This window comes from Plectropomus leopardus, chromosome 18 (genome assembly GCF_026936395.1).
Source record: "Plectropomus leopardus strain MGB_pleo_1.0 chromosome 18, ASM2693639v1, whole genome shotgun sequence".
NCBI classification, from domain to species: Eukaryota; Metazoa; Chordata; class Actinopteri; order Perciformes; family Serranidae; genus Plectropomus; species Plectropomus leopardus.
Genome location: NC_142193.1, coordinates 18,873,348 through 18,891,004, shown reverse-complemented (window position 1 = coordinate 18,891,004; position 17,657 = coordinate 18,873,348). Strand labels below are relative to the sequence as shown.

The window sequence follows — 17,657 nt, the reverse complement described above, 5'->3', positions numbered from 1 at the left end:
CTATTCAGTCATGAGAGTGATGTATTTATTCACAATGGGGACCCAACATAATAGTCTAAATCATCCTGTCATTTCAGTAATTTCCTCAAAGGCAGCTGCGTTGGAGTCCAAAACTAATCTGTTGCTTTCGTTTACATCTCCGCTTGGTCACACAAATATTGATGAATTGATAAGTGTGTGTGTGTGTGTGTGTGTGTGTGTGTGTGTGTGTGTGTGTGTGTGTGTGTGTGTGTGTGTGTGTGTGTGTGATGCACAAAATGACAAGGAAATTGACGTCATGATTTCTTATTGTTCTCCATTCCAAGGAACACATCAATAATCTTGTTGTCTTTACCAACATTTTCATTTTTGGTCCTTGGGTTTAACCTTTGACGTACATCTCTTAAATAACCTATAACCCTACAAGCATCATAGCAATTTAATAGGCACTTCCCTGCTTTTATATCCTGTGTCTCATTTTGCAAATGGTAATGTGTATTTGGCGTGACAATACAATTTTCTTTCCTTCTCTTTACTTTTAAATGAAACAAAATCAAGCTCCTATAATCATTTAAAAAATGTGCTATTCTTGGTTCTTATTTAAATTCCTATCTCTGTTTAGCAAGACAAATTCAGCAATATTCATTCATTTCATCCTCAGTTAGAGAGCTGGCTTTTTAAAACATTTAGACCATAATGTAGGGAGATACAATTAACAGAAACTATAATTGAAACTATGTAAAAAAAAATGAATAAATGCTTTTCAGTTTTTTTCTTGTTGGTTTGCCCAAACAGACAAAAATCCAGTAATGCACTAATTAAGTCTCTACCAAGACTTCTGTATCACTGTTCAGGAAACTGGATATTCTCTCAAATATTTGTGCGTGTTCATATATTGATACATAATCCTACCTTCTTCTCACCATCATCATTTAGCAGTTTCTTTTAATTTAATTCCCAAAATCATTTGATGGGTTGATCAGCTTCACTTATTACAAAAGTCAATGTGGTCAGTACTATCTCAGGTATCATGATGTACAAATATAGAACGCCAAAGTAACCTTCATGCCATATGATTCAAGATGTCTGTTTTTTCTTGATGATTTTCAATATTTTTGTTTCCTCTTTGTGTCATTGACATTGCCATATGCGCCTTCTCTACCAACAATAAATAAATTAAGTCCCCCCACAGTGCTTAAAAAGTGATTTGACAAGCCTCCCCCTTTCTGCAATTACCCCTCCCCTTTTATGAATAAAGAACAAACATACAATGAATTTGCTTTCAAGCAACATTTGCTATCTCTCACTGTGGCCAGCAGACAGACACAAGACAGATCAGTTTCACAAAAAAGAGGCACAAGGCCCACTGTTCAAAGCACTTTCACTGCTTGTTGGATTAATCCGGTACTAACATAACACAAAATCAATTCTGGATCTGACCGTGTGCCTGTCCCTTTAAACGAGGTACCTTTAAACGGCCTTTCACAATCAACTACATTACCCACAATCCACATAAAAAGGTGGGTCTGTGTACGTCCTTCATAATCAGGTCAACCTATCATAAACGTTCGTTTACGAGCGCGTAGTTCGAAATGGCGTTACGATGTCCAATGATCTTCCGCTATTTTACAGTTTATAAAATCCAGCCAATCAGTGTGACCGCTCTTGACACTAGCCAATCGACGACCTACTATGTAGTAGTTGGGCGTCACTAATATTGACCAATCAGATTGAATGTGGCGTTTAAACGGTAAGCGCGGGCGGTCCTAGAGTAGCTTCGGGGCGGATCCAACAAGTGAGGACGCGTGCTTGAATTTGAATTCAGAAAAGAGCTAACAACTTGTTAAGGTATTAGTCAACTACTAGAGCACAACACGGACAGTGAGCAATATCGTAAGACCGTTTCATCCATTTTTGTGGTGAAACAGTGTGTAAGTTTGTTTGTGTGTGACGGTTGGTAGTATCGCCTTAACGTTTAAATCGCTTCTAAGTGCTGTAGCTACAGGCATCGCTGTTTGAGGAGGAATCACCGTACTTGCAATGAAAGCGGGTGGTAAGTAACTTGAGTCAACTTTAACTAGCTGTTACTTCCAGAAATATGATCATGACATAACATAAAACGAATGCATGTGGAGGTGTGTTAAAGATGTTTGCAATTTGACAGAGTTAGCTTTGGTTAGTAGCTCCTAGCCAACTCAAACGTTAACTGGGGTAGCCATGGATTCCTGCTCCAAGTTACCGTACGTTAGATTCAAATCGATAACTTAAATTAGGCAATATTTATATAAAATGTGTTTCTTCTTGGCAGTTTATGAAATTGTGGCAATCATAAACGATAAGATAATGTTAAAGTTCAGTAAAACGAGTCGTAATTTAAAGTTAGTTGCATTTGAAGCACAGGAGGGAAATTTGGGCGCTCACTTGGTTTGACTCTTCCCAGTCAGATGCTCAGTTCCCCATCGTTAGATAGCTAATAATGCTTACAGAACTTGTTTATATGATATTGGATGCTTATTGTGGCACATTTTAGGGATTCATCATTCCACGGATTTAAACATTTTGGTATTCAAACAGAGGTTTTGATTAGACCACCCGGAGATGCCTTACGTTAGACGTTTTCAATGTGGAGCCATAACCTACACCTTGGTGTGTCTGATTATCAGCTAGCCTAGCATATTAACCTGCCTGCTTTAAATGTAGTACAAATGTTTGTTTCACAATAATGTGAGAATTAGTTTGTGAGCCTTGCACTAAGATGTGAGATGCTTTTGGGATTTGGTGTGTGCATTTCATGTGTTTGCAACATGCTGTTTCTTTCACTGAATATGAGAACCTTGGTAAATAAATGTGAACTTATTGTTTAAGTGTCTAACTTTAAATTTATCTTTCTGTTTGTAGTCCACTGCCGTTGTTCAAAATGCTACTCGGTTCCAACAAGGAAGCGGGTCCGTAAGCGAACTCCAGCCCTAACCTTGCTGTCTCTACCTGAGGAGGTCCTCCTCTGTGTGCTCCAGTGCCTCTCTGCTGAGGACCTGCTGTCTGTCAGAGCAGTGAGTAAACATACTATAAACACTGTAACACCACCACACAACCTCTAGCATGTATGTGCCATGTTATCTCAATTTTGCTCTGGCTTGGGCATCTTGCAACCACCTGTTTTGATTGGTAATTTTATCTCTTTAATTGATTAATTGTATTGACTTGTGTTTCAGGTTCACTCCCAGCTGCGGGACATTGTTGACAACCACTCCAGTGTATGGGCCAGGGTCAGTTTCAGGGACACGTGGCCATCCCCCAACACCTTATGGCTTTTTGAAAGGTACAGTAACTTATATAAAAAAAATTTTAAAAAAAAACTGATGTATTGTTTTTCCTCTGTATGGATTTTTACCTGAAACATCTCTCTTCTTTCAGGGCTGCTGAGAAAGGGAATTTTGAAGCTGCTGTGAAGCTAGGGATTGCTTATTTGTACAATGAAGGACGTAAGTTTAACACTATACTACTTTCCTACACGAGCATCCTGGTTAAATTTTCCATCTGTGAGATGTAGGTGGATTTAGTGGCTTCTAGTGATGAAGATTGCAGATTACAACCTGCTGAGACTTCTCCTGGTTAGAATTCCTTCAGTGTTCATTGTTTTTAACAGGAGAAAAATCATCTACAGAGGCCTCTCCAAAACAAACCAGGAGACTAAAACCTGTGAAAACACTGAATGAAGCAGTTTCACGTTACAAATCAGTGTTCCTCCTACACTGTTAGCTGATCAGAGACAGGCCATTAGCCCAGCACCTGCTAATGTGTGCTCATCTTTTTTCCCTGATCATTCAAGATCGAGATGTTTCGGATGTATTTACCAGGATTCACATTATCTGCAGTGGTCTCCTCATCACCAAAATAAACAGAGCCAGTGATTTAAACTGGTAAAAACATTGAACAAAGCAGTTTCGCGTGGAAAAAAACGATTAGTTATTCCAACACTGCTCTTCGCAGAAGGGCTGCTTATACTGCAGTGGCCAACGCGAAAACACAAAAAGCCTTATCCAGAGCCAGTGTTTGGTTGGTTCATTCTGGGCTACTGTAGAACATGTGGTGCAACATGGCGGTCTCTGTGGATGACTAGCTGCTCCCTATGTAGATATAAATGACTTATTGTAAGGTAACCAAAACACAACAAATCTTTTTTTATCAGGTGATTATAAATTCAAGAAAGCACACCCATGATGTTATACTCTTTTTCTGCCAATATGTTTCCCTAAATGCTACACACTGGACCTTTTACTAAAGGTCGAATGAACTTGGGGACATAAAACCCTCTTAATGATTTCTACAAGTGATTAACACCTCTTGTTTCTCTCCACCAGCATTGTTAAGTGATGAGGGGCGAGCGGATGTGTGTGGTCGCAAGGCCTCTCACTTCTTCAGCCTGGCAGAGAGCCTGCACTCTCCCACGGCAGATCCCTTCATCTGGGTGTTTATCCGTCCCCCATGGTCACCCACTGGCAGCTGCTGCAAGGCCGTGGTGTTCGACCGTCTCAAGGCTGAGTGTGACATCAACGCGGTAGGTCTGGCTATTGCCATTTTAGAGGACAAGTAAAATTGTTGTTTTTTTAATCAGCATATTTAGGTTGTGTCCACACTGATAATGTTATTAAATCTTTAATTTTCTGATATTAATGAAATATATTCAAATCTCCATATCTGAGTCTGAAAACATTTATTGCATGAAAAATTACTCTAACGTTATTGCTTATCAAAAATAGTTGGCAATTATTTTTCAGCTGATTGACTAATCGATTAGTTGACTAATTGTTGCAGCTCTAATGTTAATATATAAATGATTTCAAGTGCTCACAAATGTCTTTTTCTCCTGTTTCCACAGGAGAAGAGAGGACCCTTGTTGCACTGTTTGGCCAGAGTTTTGCAGCTGTTTGAAGTGAGTGTGAAAGTGAATCTCTGTCTCAAGTGTGTTGGGTGTTGTTAGCTCCATTTTCATTCGCCTCTAATCAAAGTTTAAAGCTTTGTCCTGCTGCCAGTTATTCACGGCACCGATGGGATAATTGTTGTTTTCGGCTTCCTTCATATAACACTGCAGTTGAAATACTCCCTGTTGATTCTTCTTACTCACACCCTGGTGTGCTTTGTAATTTATTAGCATGACAAATTACTTCACACCGCTTACATAGAACTGTGGTTTGTTTCTCAGTATTATGAATAACAAAATTTTTTAAACAGACAACAGCTTTCATGTCCAGGAACAGAACATTTTTTCAGTTTGATTAGCATGATCTGTTATTCCCATCTTGAACTGTGTTAACTTTTCCAGGGCGATGAAAGACGTTCAGAGGCCATATCTATGTTGGAGGAGTCGTCACAGGCTGGCTGTATACAGAGTTCCTATCTGTTGTGGGAGCACAACCGGAAAGCAGCTGTAAGTCTAAATCTTTAATTTATAATCACAGTTACACTTGGATACATTGATTTAGGCTCCTGTACAGTTTCTCCTATCGCACTGGAACACAGGCATGTTTGTTAATAGTAAAGCTCCTATAGGCACTCACTGATTAAAAAATTAAAGACATATGGCCTTTGCACACCATGTCTCTATGAATCTGGCAATTTTTTAAAAATCGTTAGGCATAGAACCCTTCCACACTAAGTCCAATGTGTCATGTTCTATTGCTTCAAAAAATCGTAATGCAAGGAAAAATGGACAGATTTGCACCGTGGCTTTTCTCCATCGGAGTTACTTCCTTTGGTTGTCACTGCTCTCTGTCTCCATCAATTGCATTTGGCATCGTAGCTACCTGAGTCATGAAACGATAGCGTGTGGTTATTAAACTGCACGCTGCTGTGAGCATCATCATTGCTGTGGTGCATTTCTGGACAGGCTAACGTCACCCACTTTTTCTCATGGAAGATTTCAAGAAGGACATGGTTTCTATAAAACCATTTAAATTTAAAGATTTATTTATTTAAGTTTGAATTTGAATTTCAGATGGCAGATCCAGGCAGGTACCTCCAGTGTATCCGAACCCTCAGGGACTATGCTGGCAAGGGATCCTGGGAGGCACAGGTGTGTATGTGATTGAAGACAGTTTTGCTGTTATATTGAAGCAGGAGTTGATTCAATGTGTTACGTTAATTTAGTCTCATGATGGCCAGCCTTTTCTTTATTTGCCCTCTGTCGTTCACTGTAATGATACAAAAGACAGCCAAGTGTATTTCTCTTGACAGCTTTTCATTGGTCACGGTTTTGTTTCTTTTTTCTTTTTCATCTTCCACTGCTCCATCTGGCCAGAGCCGGAGGTTGTTCCCATTGAAGCATTATCAGTCATTATCAAGAGGGCTTGACAGTTGTTGCCTTATTGTTTATTTTTTTTTCTTTGTCCATAGCCTTTTTCATTTTTCCCAATCTCCACCATTAAATCACAAAAATCTGACTCATCCAAAATCACAAGCTCTTTACAGCAACAAACTATTGCGGTACTCAACCTCATTGTTGTCTTTGCAGTGTGATCCAATTCAACAAGATGTCAAGCCATTTTGAGCCACTCTGACGCATTTATTCACCACACTGTCTTTTCTTTAAACAGCTCTCCCTGGCTAAAGTGTGCAGCAGTGGGAATCCGCTGGGCTTGGACTCCAAAGCCTGCTCTGACTTAGTGGCTCAGCTTTTTAGTTCCTCTAACCCGGCATCACGACACTGTGCTCAGGGCATCCATAGACGAGGCATTAAGGACACCATGAGGTAAACGGGAAAGGAAATTCCTCAGTGATATTACTGGCATGGTTACAGTCTGGTGGTGAATACTATCTAGACAGCTAAATGTTCCTGTTAGTCATTGTGATGACTCACTTTGTTTTGATCATCACGGCTTTCTTTAATGACGTTACTGAAGAGCCATCGTGGCTGAATAAGATCAGATAATGTTTGCAAGGTCAAAGCTCTAAGGCGACTTCAATCTTTTGCCTCTCGCAGCACTGCAATGCACAATACTGTAAAACTTCAAATAATAGCCCTGGCTTCAGTCATTGAACTCAACAGGCTTATATTTGGGACAGGCGTCTATATAGGATGGGCTTTTATCTCCTTTCACACAAAACTGTTGCACAGCAAAGATCAGAAATGCAATCAAATTATTTATTTAACCCTTTGAAACCTGGGCAAATTGGCTTTATTTATTTATTTCAAAAACATGGGAATAAGGTAATGAGCAACAGAAGCCCTCAAGTACAAGATAATTACCAGAAAATTTGTCAGAAATAGAGTAAAACAAAGAAATCCAAAGTGAGAAATGGCTTGAAAAAAGAGGGAAAATTGCAATAATTCTTTAAAATAATTGGAAATATATAATACAAAATAAAGGTCACTGGAAATTTTTCTCTTGCTTTTTAAAAAAATAGTCTGTCCACTAATAACTTTTTTTCATCTCTCTTGTTTACTCTGCTGGTAATAGTGTTCTTTAGTGCTCATGATTTCACTTAAAATTAACTGTGACTGAATTGTGGAGTCTTACCAAGCTAATGATGTGAGTAATATGTCCATATTGACAAAAGTTTAAAGTTAAAGTTGTAAGACTAGAATCTTGATTCTTCATCTCTGTTCTTTATGAACATTACCTTCATGTTCTGTTCCATCTCTGTCGCTTTCTGCCTGTCCAGGTACATCCTGGTGGACTGGCTTGTGGAGGTGACCACCATGAAGGATTTCTCCAGCCTGACGCTGCATGTGACAGTGGGTTGTGTGGACCGCTACCTGGCTCTGCGCTCTGTCCCCAAGGCTCGCCTCCAGTTACTGGGAATCGCCTGCATGGTAGTTTGTACACGGTGAGAATGCACACATGCCTCTTCTGAAATATTTATGTGTTTTCCTTTTAAAGGGGACCTATTATGCTCCTTTTGAGGTAAAAATGTATATTTTAGGTTTCGACTACAACATGTTTATCATATTATTATAGCTTCATATAGCGAAAGAAGTATTCTTCATTATTTTAAACTTTGGCCAGGTTTAATATGAACATCCGACATTGTAACATTATATGATGGAAAACGGGAAAACAATAATAGTATTTTTAGGTTCTTTTGGGAAGTGTAAAAGTATTTCATGGCTGGTTTTAAAGGGAAAATGTATAATTTTTTTTAATTTTTTAAAAATTACAAAAATAAAAAATTAGTTAAATGTTTCTTTTTCTTTTAACATTTAGGACAATGTTTGGGTCTTTTCATTTCAGCTATATGAGTAAAGAAATCCTGACAATACGTGAAGCTGTCTGGCTCACAGACAACACCTACAAATATGAGGACCTGGTTCGAATGATGGGGGAGGTTGTCTCAGTGCTTGAGGGCAAGATCAGGGTGAGTAGAAAATATCCTTATTTAGTGAAGTATTTATGCCCCAGTAAATATAGTTTTTTGTGGGAATTTAAGAAATATATTTGAACATTTGAAATGTAAAGATTGTTTTTGTGTTCTTCCCATCAGAGCCCAACGCTGCTGGACTACGGGGAGGTGCTGCTGTCTCTGCTCCCTCTGGAGAGGCGGACCACTCACCTATTCAGCTACATCTGCGAGCTGTCGCTGCTCTACTCTGCTCTCGCCACACCGCCTCCTTCCAAACTGGCCTGCGCTGTTCTACTGCTTACTCGAGCACTACATCACTATGGTAATAACACTCACTGAAACACACACGTGCACACTGTTGACAAAAGATGTACCCTTGTAACACGACAAGTAATGCAAATAATCATAACAAACAACAGAATTTACAGTTAAAGCGTTTCGAGCGTTTATTTTCACCTTGACTTATGTCTACTGTCTCCCTCTCTGCAGTTCCACTCTGGCCAGGACAGTTAGTAGACTACACAGGCTTCTCCAAACAAGACCTCACCTCCCTGTCTGTGCTGCTCTATGTCAAGTGGTAAGCTTCTCACAGTGTGTGCGTGTGCGTTTTAACTCAATTGGTAGCCATGGTCTCATTCGGCACACCCAGGTCTTTTTTCCCCTCAGTTCAGTTCAAGTGAAGCATTGATGAGTCCATTTCTATTAATCCTGACATTGTTACTATGTCCTTGGAAGATGGAGAGCCAGCATAGAAAGGCACAGAGAAAAACACTTAATCTGTTGTGAAGGGTGAAGGGGTGAAGTCTCTCCCTTGTGACCAGTGTAATTGGTTCAGAAAATAGGTTTTTGGAGTGGTCGTATCTATAAAGAAAAGAAAAATCATCCTTTGTTTGGCACCTGCACACTAGTAGCTACCCATTTGATGAGCCAGGTTAGCAAATGAAATAGGTTCTGATTGGCACAATTTGTTTCTCAGTTGATTACTAGTTTGCAGCACATTTCCAGCTGAACTGTAGCATTACCCAGCCTGCATATTTGTTATTGTTTAGTACTGTGTGTTTCTGTTGTAAATTGCAGGTTGCATTTTGTGGAAATATGACTGGTTGTGTACTGAAGTGGCTGTTATTGTAAAACCCCTGCAGCTGAAAAGTTTGCTCTAATCATCATCCATACTGTTTACACAAAAGCTAATTTTTGCATTGCTTTCTATATGCAGTTTCTTTCCTTCACAGCAGGGATAGGATGAAGATGCTGATGAGCTGGAAGTATTAATTAACCAGTTGAACATGATAAATCAAACATGTGATGTGAGCATGGTTTAAAGGGGGTTCCCAACATTTTTTTCTTGTGAGCCTTTAAAACAATTGACTTACAACTCACCATTAAATCTGCTTCAAACAAAGGGGGATATCTTTTTCTTCTCAGATGGTTTGATTGGGATATTTATAAAGGCCTGAAGAGGTAAAACTAACAGCTCTGTTTGATAACCTAAAGTATCACTGTGGATGCAGCATAGCAATGAACAAAAAAACAAACCAGCAGACTTTCTCTTAAAAAGTGCTGATAATTAGTTAAATTTATTCAACTGCTGGCAGCTTTTCAAAATGTATAAATAAACACTAATTACATTTTACTCCAAGCTAGAAAATGGCTCTAAAAAACCTTCCAGTCAATTTTTCTGATTTGCAACTGTACCTTGGCTCATACAGGACTCCTGCTTCACCATGCTCTCCTCCATGGAGAGATAACAAGAATTGATTGGTGATGTGTAGCCTGTTTTCAATGACCTCGTATAACCACATTGATTAGATATAAGATTGTTTATAATGTCTGGTGACCAGGAAAATGGATGGCCATTAAGGTTTTAAAGCAAACGTGATGCCCAGACAGAGCTGCAGTCATAAGAGATAGGAGGAGCATTTGGACTGAATATCCCGGAGTGGACAGGGGGAGTGAGTGAGTGAGTGTGCGTGTGTGTGTGTGTAACCATTGTTGAATTACCAAATGAGTCATAGAAACGTGCCTCAGAGTGAGTCACTTTGATAGGTGAGCATCGCATCAGCAAACTGTAATTCTCAAATGGACAAGTAACAAGATTTGTCCCAAAGGGTTGATTATAGAGATGCAGCAAGGAAGGTGGATCAAACTCACTCAGTTTTCTTGGCTTTGTTTTCCCCTCGCTCTCTCTCCTCAGTTTCAGTCAAGACGTTCCCAAAGATTACAGGCATGTATCTCTAACTGGCGTCAAGCAACGGTTTGAAGATGAGGCCTACCAGCACATCAGCAAAGAAAAGGTACTTTTGGTTTTTTTTACAGCAGGTTCAGGAAAGCAAACAATAGCTTTTCTGAATTGTAGCGCAGTCTGTGATTGGTTATCTAAAACTGGTCATTGATTGATATTATTTCATGGCCTCCACAAGGTGATGGATTACAAAGAGCTGTGTCAGATCTTGGAGATTCCAGAGGTGGAGCCTCAGATGGAGCCTCCCAGTCCCACTGGTCAACCAGCAGACATCCATACCTTCCTCGCCTCGCCATCCAGCACCAACAAGAGGTAAACCACATACCAACACACAGGTTCCCCATTATAATGCCATGTCCAAAAAGCAAACGGGTTTACGGCTATCGCACCATATCGCGTTACATCAAATGCTTAAAGAATATTTGTATTGAACAGCCAAATTTGGTTTGACTCAAATAATTCTGAGACAGGAACAGCTAACTAATATGACAAATTTGTTTCAATCTCTCTGTCTGGACATCAGCAGAGTTTGCCTTCTGTATATAATTTTTATATTATATAGCTCCCAGCTCAGTAATACATATGAATAAAATCAGTAAACCGTAACATTTATGGCTCCTATGTGACAGGACATTAAAAGACAAGCTGAGAATTCCATTATGTGCCCTCGTCTTTATTAATTTAGCACTTTTATCATGTATGAGTCTCCTTTGCTGTGTAAAATAAAGACTTGTGAAGCGTCTTGCCATCTGTAACTCACTGTAACACACTAATCGTCCACTTTCTCCCAAGGAGACGCGATGAGGACATGCCGGCCGAAAGAGCAAGCTTTGTGGCCACGCCCACGGCAGAGCTGTCCAATCAGGAGGAGAGGCTTCTAGGTGACATTCTGGACTGGAGCCTAGACACTTCCTGTTCTGGTTACGAGGGAGACCGAGAGGAGGAGAGCGAGGGTGAAAAAGATGGCAATTGTGAGTGTTGAGTTGAAAAAAGGGAATGGGGCTGGGCACGTTTGTTCCAGCACAGCTACTGGCAGAGTCTTAAAGGTGTTTCTCTGCGAAGCATATAAATGAGCTGATGCATATAGAGAGGAGAATAATGCATGAGTCACTCTCTCAGTGGGACATTAAGTAACTAGAGATGATGCAGCAGTTGCAACGTCCAGCATAATAAACTAGCACATAAATTTAGGCCTCCATAGTATGCAGGCTTAGTGTCACAGACAAATGAGGATAAATGATAGTTGTACAGAGGTTTTAAATGTTAATTGTTTTGGGTATTGTTTAATCCTTTGAAACCTGAAAAGAAAATGGATTGATTTCTTTCAAAAACATGGGAAGACAGCAATGAGCAACATCAGAAGTAATGTCCCAAAAATGACCAAGAAATTATTAATTTGTACAAGAAAATGACTGGAAAATTAAATAGAAAGGAAAAAAATGTAAAATAGGCTTTAGTACTGCACTGCATGGCAGTTGATTGGAACATCAGTTATCTTGACCCCAAAAAGGAGCCTCAGTGTTTCGCAAAGTACCCGTTTTTGCCGGTCTGATCTTTCGGCATACGAAGCTAATGTCTCATTTGTGAGTAAAGATTGCAAACACTAGCAGTTTGCCTTTTCACACATGCCTGGGAAGTGAGGGTTTTTAGTCCTACTCTTTTTAAATGGCTTAATGCTTTGGTAATAGGGTAAAATAATATGGAAAAGTTCTGAAAATGTATTGTTAAAAATGTGTGGGAACCCTGATAACCCCATGTTTTAAACTCTCTCAATAGCTTCCATGATATCCATCAATCTGCACTCGCTGACGGACGCAGACGGAGGACTGGAGCACTGCAGAGCCTTATCCAGCGATGACGACAGTTTTGAAGCAGAAAAGGAAGCAAGCAAGGATCGTCAAGACCAGGAATCCGTCTCTACTGACCTTCACAGTTCAGGATACTCCTCTGTCCAGAGCGTTAGCCCTTCTTCCACTTGCTCCTCCTCCTCCCTCTTGCCTTGCACATTTAAGACCTTTACCACCTCCCTGGGCACACCCTCTGCCAATGCCCAGCCAGGCTTCCGCCTTTTGGTGCCCATGCAGAGGCCCCGGGGCACCTCCAACAGGCAAGTGAAGAGGAAGAACTCAGCAGCTCATAGTGGAGGTGAGGTGGAAAGAGAGGAAGAGGAAGGAGACGTGTATTCTGCCAGTGCGGGGTTTCTGAGCCTATAGACAGTGGTTATTGAGCGGCTTCGGGCTGTTTACAGACCTCCTGCTCAGTTATTATCCTCCAGCACTTTTCTTTAGCTCCCCACGCTGTTCCTCACTCATGTCAGTCTGCACTGATCTATCAAAAGCCAGAAGTTCAAGAGACTTATCTTAAAGACAAGCAAGTAAGGGAAAAGAAATGAATTACCTAGAAACTTACATTTCTATTACAGTACATTTCATTTACATGTTTACAGGCATGGCACAAGAAAATACCTCCCATAAATCAAGGCTCGTATTCAGCTCTGAAACCACTGGAACATGACTTGACTTTCCTCAGGACCATTTATTTTACAGCCATCTGCAACAACCTCATATCGCATTAGATAGCTGTCGAAGAAATGAAACCTCATGGACTTGTTTTGGGGGGAAAAAAGTGTTCATTGTCAAAATCATATTGTGGAAAAACCTTAAACATAGCTGTCCTGTTAATGATTGTCTTGGTTATTATAGTTTCTGATATGCACTGTCAGTACAAGACTATCTTGTATTTGGTGAATGTCATCAATAGGTGACTACTGTTATTGGTGGAAATGTCTGCATCTTGAAGCCTACAAAAAGTGATTGTATGAATTCCTTTAGTTCTACGTGTGTTTGCCAAAGGTACTGTGCCGTTGTTATTTTTTTTTCATGGGCATCTTCTTAAACTAGAAACAGCTGTGAAATGAATCTTTTAGTAGTCTGCATCTTCTACAGTCTTCTACATAAACACCAGTTGTGCTGTTAATGTTTTTGTATTGCTTTAACAGACCGATAGCACACTAATCCCATCAGGAACAGCGGATGTTAGAGATATCGACACACTGTGTTCAATACGTTGTGCTGTGATAATGGAGCTAATCGAGAATCACTAGCTGGATGAGTGTCGTGCGAACATCAGCTCACCCTCCAAATGTTTAGTGCTGCATCAACTATTCAGCTCAAATTTAATGACACAGACGATGCAACATGAAACCCTTAATGCTCATAAGTTAACCCACTTTTCCTCCCATCTGAGTTCGGTCTTGCACTTTTATCATCACAGAGGAGGCGCAATTCAATGAAATGCAACCATTTCCACGCTTGAACAATCAATACTAAAGTATTTTTGGATGGATTTGCTTTGCCTTCTTCGAGCGAAAGGGAAGTTCAGACACTAATGGGAAATTGTCACCGTATGGGGTTTTAAAAAGAACTGTAGTACACAATGTCTAAATGTCTGTGACTGACTGTAAATACATTTTAAACTGTTACACCAGACTGGTTATCACCTGTGTTTTATAAATGTACATAGTACTATATGTATAAATGGAGAAAGACAAAGAACATGCCACTACTACTTGAAATTGTTTTTGCTTCATTCCAAAAAGTTTTCTCTGTGAAACTTGTTTTTCTACAGTACAGTGTTTTTTTCAATAGACCTATGATGTGAATATGTAATCTTTTTCAAATAAAACAAGCCATCATGCAAGTTTGCTGTCAGTGTTAACTTTGTGTGCCTTTGGCACCATACAGACAAACACAGAAATAGATTTAGCCAAAATTATTTCCTTCAGCACCATTAAGTTTTGTAATTAGAATCTTTGGGGTTATTGTAGTCTGCCTTATTGCTCTTTTACCTTAACAAGCTGTTCTTCTTGGACTTAATGAGAATCATAAGCAAAATCAACCAAGACCCTAGAAATTTTTAATTAAAATTTGCATTCATGCTGTGTTCAAGAGCTCATCAAAACCAGGGCAGTACACATAATGGAAAAATACTGAGGTCACGAATAGAAGTCCAATAATCACACTCTAACCACGTAATTTAAATACAACATAAGGTAACTATTTTAAGGATATTAAAACGTTACTTTTTTATTTTCCAATGTAATTAATTTTATTTATGTAGACTTTTTAAAACTGTTTTACAGAGTGCTTCACAAGACAAAAAGAAATAAAGCAAGTAAAGTAAGGAGTAAAAACAATAGTGTAACTAAAATAAAGTGGTACATCTAGGTAATAACTGGAATTACAGCCTGTCGTCAATTTAGTATCTGACCAAATCCTCCCCCATAATGTCGCTTGTTTTCAGAACATTATGTTGTCACAGTGAAGTTGACCTTTGACCTTTTGGATATGCAAGGTCATCACTTAATTATTATATCCTATCAGATATTTCTGTGAAATTTTGTCATGATTAGCGTATGACTTTTTGAGTTACAGCCAAAAATATAATGTGGTCACAGTGACCTTGAACTTTGACCACCAAATTCTAATCAATACATGTACTAAATTGAAGAAATTCCCTCAAGGCATTCTTGAGATATTGAGTCCAGGACAATGGTAAATAGACATCTGGACATCCTGTAAACCTAAACCTTAAGACTCTGGCCATGGCTATTGCCTTTGTAGAGACATAAAACAAATATATATATATGTAAAAGTGTATAAATATATACAATCATCCACACAAATGGGTGCATACAGTATAGAAAGTATACTATATACACATGCACACATGCTTCAGCACACATACGTACATAAAAGTATATAAATATATATAAAATGTAACACTGAGACCTTAGAAACATGCCATCCTAAAAATCTCCTGGAGTTAACAAAACATTTTATTTTATAAACTTATGTATGTTTTCTTTTTCATACAAAAATTTCAATGTGCAAAGTATAGTGGATAAAATTGTCAGATAAATGTGGTGAGGTAAAAAGTAAAATATTTGCCTCTGAAATGTAGTGGCATAAAAGTACAAGTTACATGAAAAGAGTAGATTCAACTAAAGTACCTCAAAGTAGTAAATGTCCTTAGTTACATGACACCACTGGCTGTACATAGTGTGTTCATGTTAGAGCTTGGAGATTACAAAGTCAAATTGTCATCTACATTATCGTTATTTTAAAAAACATCTGAAAGGGACTCATAGCACTTCATCGCATCGTTTGTAATCCATTTCACTTTGTAAATACAAACATTTTGCCATTTGTACATTTTTATCAACTTTTTATTACTGTTTCATCTTGACATTTTTATCAATTATGCAATCTTTTTATTTATCTTTTTATGAATAATTATAATAATTTAATAGGGGGGAATCTCCATAAGCCATTTTTGGCTTCCAACCTTTCCTGCACAGTGTTTAAACTTTAAAATTTTATTTTTCTGTCTTTCTAAGCTTATGTATGTGCAAACAAACACACAAACAAGCAAGCAAACAAACAAACAGGTCATAAAAACAAATAAATGACACAAATAAATCAATGTATTATTTTAATTATAGAAAAAAGGTAAACAGTCTTTAGAACAAAACATGACTACAACATAGAAATAGCTGGAACAGAAAAGGCTGATTACAAATTATTATTATTATATTATATTATTGTTATCATCAATGAAAATAGATCAAATTAAAACCAGAGGACAAATAATACAAGACGCAGGACACATTATGTCAGCATAAAATACTCCAAAATAATAGCCAAAAAACAACACAGACAATAAAAGCAATCAAACCACAAATACAAGGAAATAAAATAGATAAAACATAAACAAAAAAGATGAAAGTGATAATTGTGATAATACGTCGATATAAAAAAATGACATACATATAAGCAAAAACTTTTTTTTTTCATATTTATTGATAGTTTTCGGGGAGCCCCCAGCATGGATGAATTGAGCCCCAGCTGTTGAGGTCACGTGACACTCTGCTCCACCGTGATCACGTGAAGTGTTTTGTTGACGGTTGTCGCTGCATTTTGCACGATGAATTCTCGGGATGGTGCAATGTCATCGCTTCGCTAGCAGGCAGCAAACTGGGGGATAAAGAAAAGACACTGGACCGGGCAGGAGACGTCCACGGCTCCACTGATGTTCGCCGAGACTCGATAGTGAAGGAAGAAGAACCACAGTGATGGTTTTGTTGTCGGTTTAAGACAAAAAGGAGGAATTGTTTTCACCTCGACAGGAAGAGGGTCCGCAGCTCGTTAATTCAATGTGCCGAAACCTGCTATTTTGAGAGGTAATTTGACACGTGTTTGTCAGAGACGTTCTTCAGTGAAGACAGCTGATGATTAATAGCGTGTTAAATTAAATAATGTAGTGAGTCAGCACGTTTTAATATGGAAATACCTAGCTTTGTTCCTCGGCTCCATCATTAGCATTTATCAGAACCCTTAGGGATTGACGAGCAAGTCGATGGTCCAATCAGGAGCTTCGGAAAGCTGCTTTGGACCAATCAGAGAGGAGGAAGGCAGGTTTTAGTTATAAGGAAAAACGTTCACGTCTTCAATAGCTATATTGTTAGCTAGAAAATACCAATAGATAAACGGTAGCTATAAGTATGGTTTTCTGAATTCAGTTACACGGATAATACAAAAAACGACCCCGTTATATCATAAAGGAATAGAGGCAACAGTGTGGAATTCAGCCTGTCCCAGTAGGACCAGTTTTATTAAATTTATTAACTCGTATTTCCCTACGTACTCATACGTAGGGAAATGGGACTTCAGACTTGCGGAAGCTTGGACAGTTTGTATTTATTGATCTCTTTGGACTGTTCCTAGTTACTATACCTGCAATTGTGAGCGTCAATAATAGCAAAAGTTCCTATTCGTTTGGCAGGGAGGTTTATTAGTAGTGTTATCAGCCATAAAGAGATCTCTGACAACATTTTATATCCTTTGTTTCACTAAAACGATTATCTCAATTGACCTGTGTAACTGGTTCAGCATGTGGAAGTTAAAGGCCTATCTCTTTTAATTTTTTTGCAAATTTTTTCCTGTTGTTTTCTTTTTTGTATAACTGACCTAAATCCAAGGGTTATTTTTCTCCTTTTATTTGATACTACCACTGAGGGACTGTTCTTTATTTATCA

At 38.7% G+C, this 17,657-nt stretch overlaps 2 protein-coding genes across 3 annotated transcripts in view; both read left to right on the top strand.

Annotated features, from left to right (window-relative positions):
- Positions 1 to 247: 247 nt before the first annotated feature.
- ccnf (cyclin F) lies at positions 248 to 14,260 on the top strand. Of its 2 annotated transcripts, XM_088091120.1 has the most exons (18): positions 248 to 1,827; positions 1,971 to 2,032; positions 2,878 to 3,029; positions 3,192 to 3,298; positions 3,394 to 3,461; positions 4,341 to 4,537; positions 4,859 to 4,912; positions 5,303 to 5,407; positions 5,975 to 6,052; positions 6,573 to 6,727; positions 7,642 to 7,806; positions 8,211 to 8,334; positions 8,461 to 8,641; positions 8,809 to 8,896; positions 10,514 to 10,613; positions 10,740 to 10,873; positions 11,354 to 11,532; positions 12,338 to 14,260. In XM_088091120.1, exons 2-18 carry the CDS (start codon positions 2,020 to 2,022, stop codon positions 12,772 to 12,774), a joined length of 2,337 nt encoding a protein of 778 aa, XP_087947246.1. In that variant the 5' UTR covers positions 248 to 1,827; positions 1,971 to 2,019; the 3' UTR covers positions 12,775 to 14,260. The 2 variants fall into 2 exon arrangements, with proteins under 2 accessions (XP_087947246.1, XP_042360199.2); XM_042504265.2 differs by having other exon boundaries at positions 248 to 2,032.
- A 2,251-nt stretch (positions 14,261 to 16,511) lies between these two features.
- abca3b (ATP binding cassette subfamily A member 3b) overlaps positions 16,512 to 17,657 on the top strand; it is a 38,140-nt gene continuing 36,994 nt past the window's right edge. The window contains exon 1 of the mRNA XM_088091347.1: positions 16,512 to 16,800. The gene's annotated coding sequence lies outside the window, so the exon portion shown is untranslated. The remainder of the gene's footprint in view (positions 16,801 to 17,657) is intronic.

Excerpts from the sequence above, each read along its gene's own strand:
- ccnf (XM_088091120.1), top strand. Across the intron at positions 5,408-5,974 it reads AGCACAACCGGAAAGCAGCT|ATGGCAGATCCAGGCAGGTA; the intron begins GTAAGTCTAAAT and ends TTTGAATTTCAG. Across the intron at positions 10,614-10,739 it reads AGCACATCAGCAAAGAAAAG|GTGATGGATTACAAAGAGCT; the intron begins GTACTTTTGGTT and ends GGCCTCCACAAG.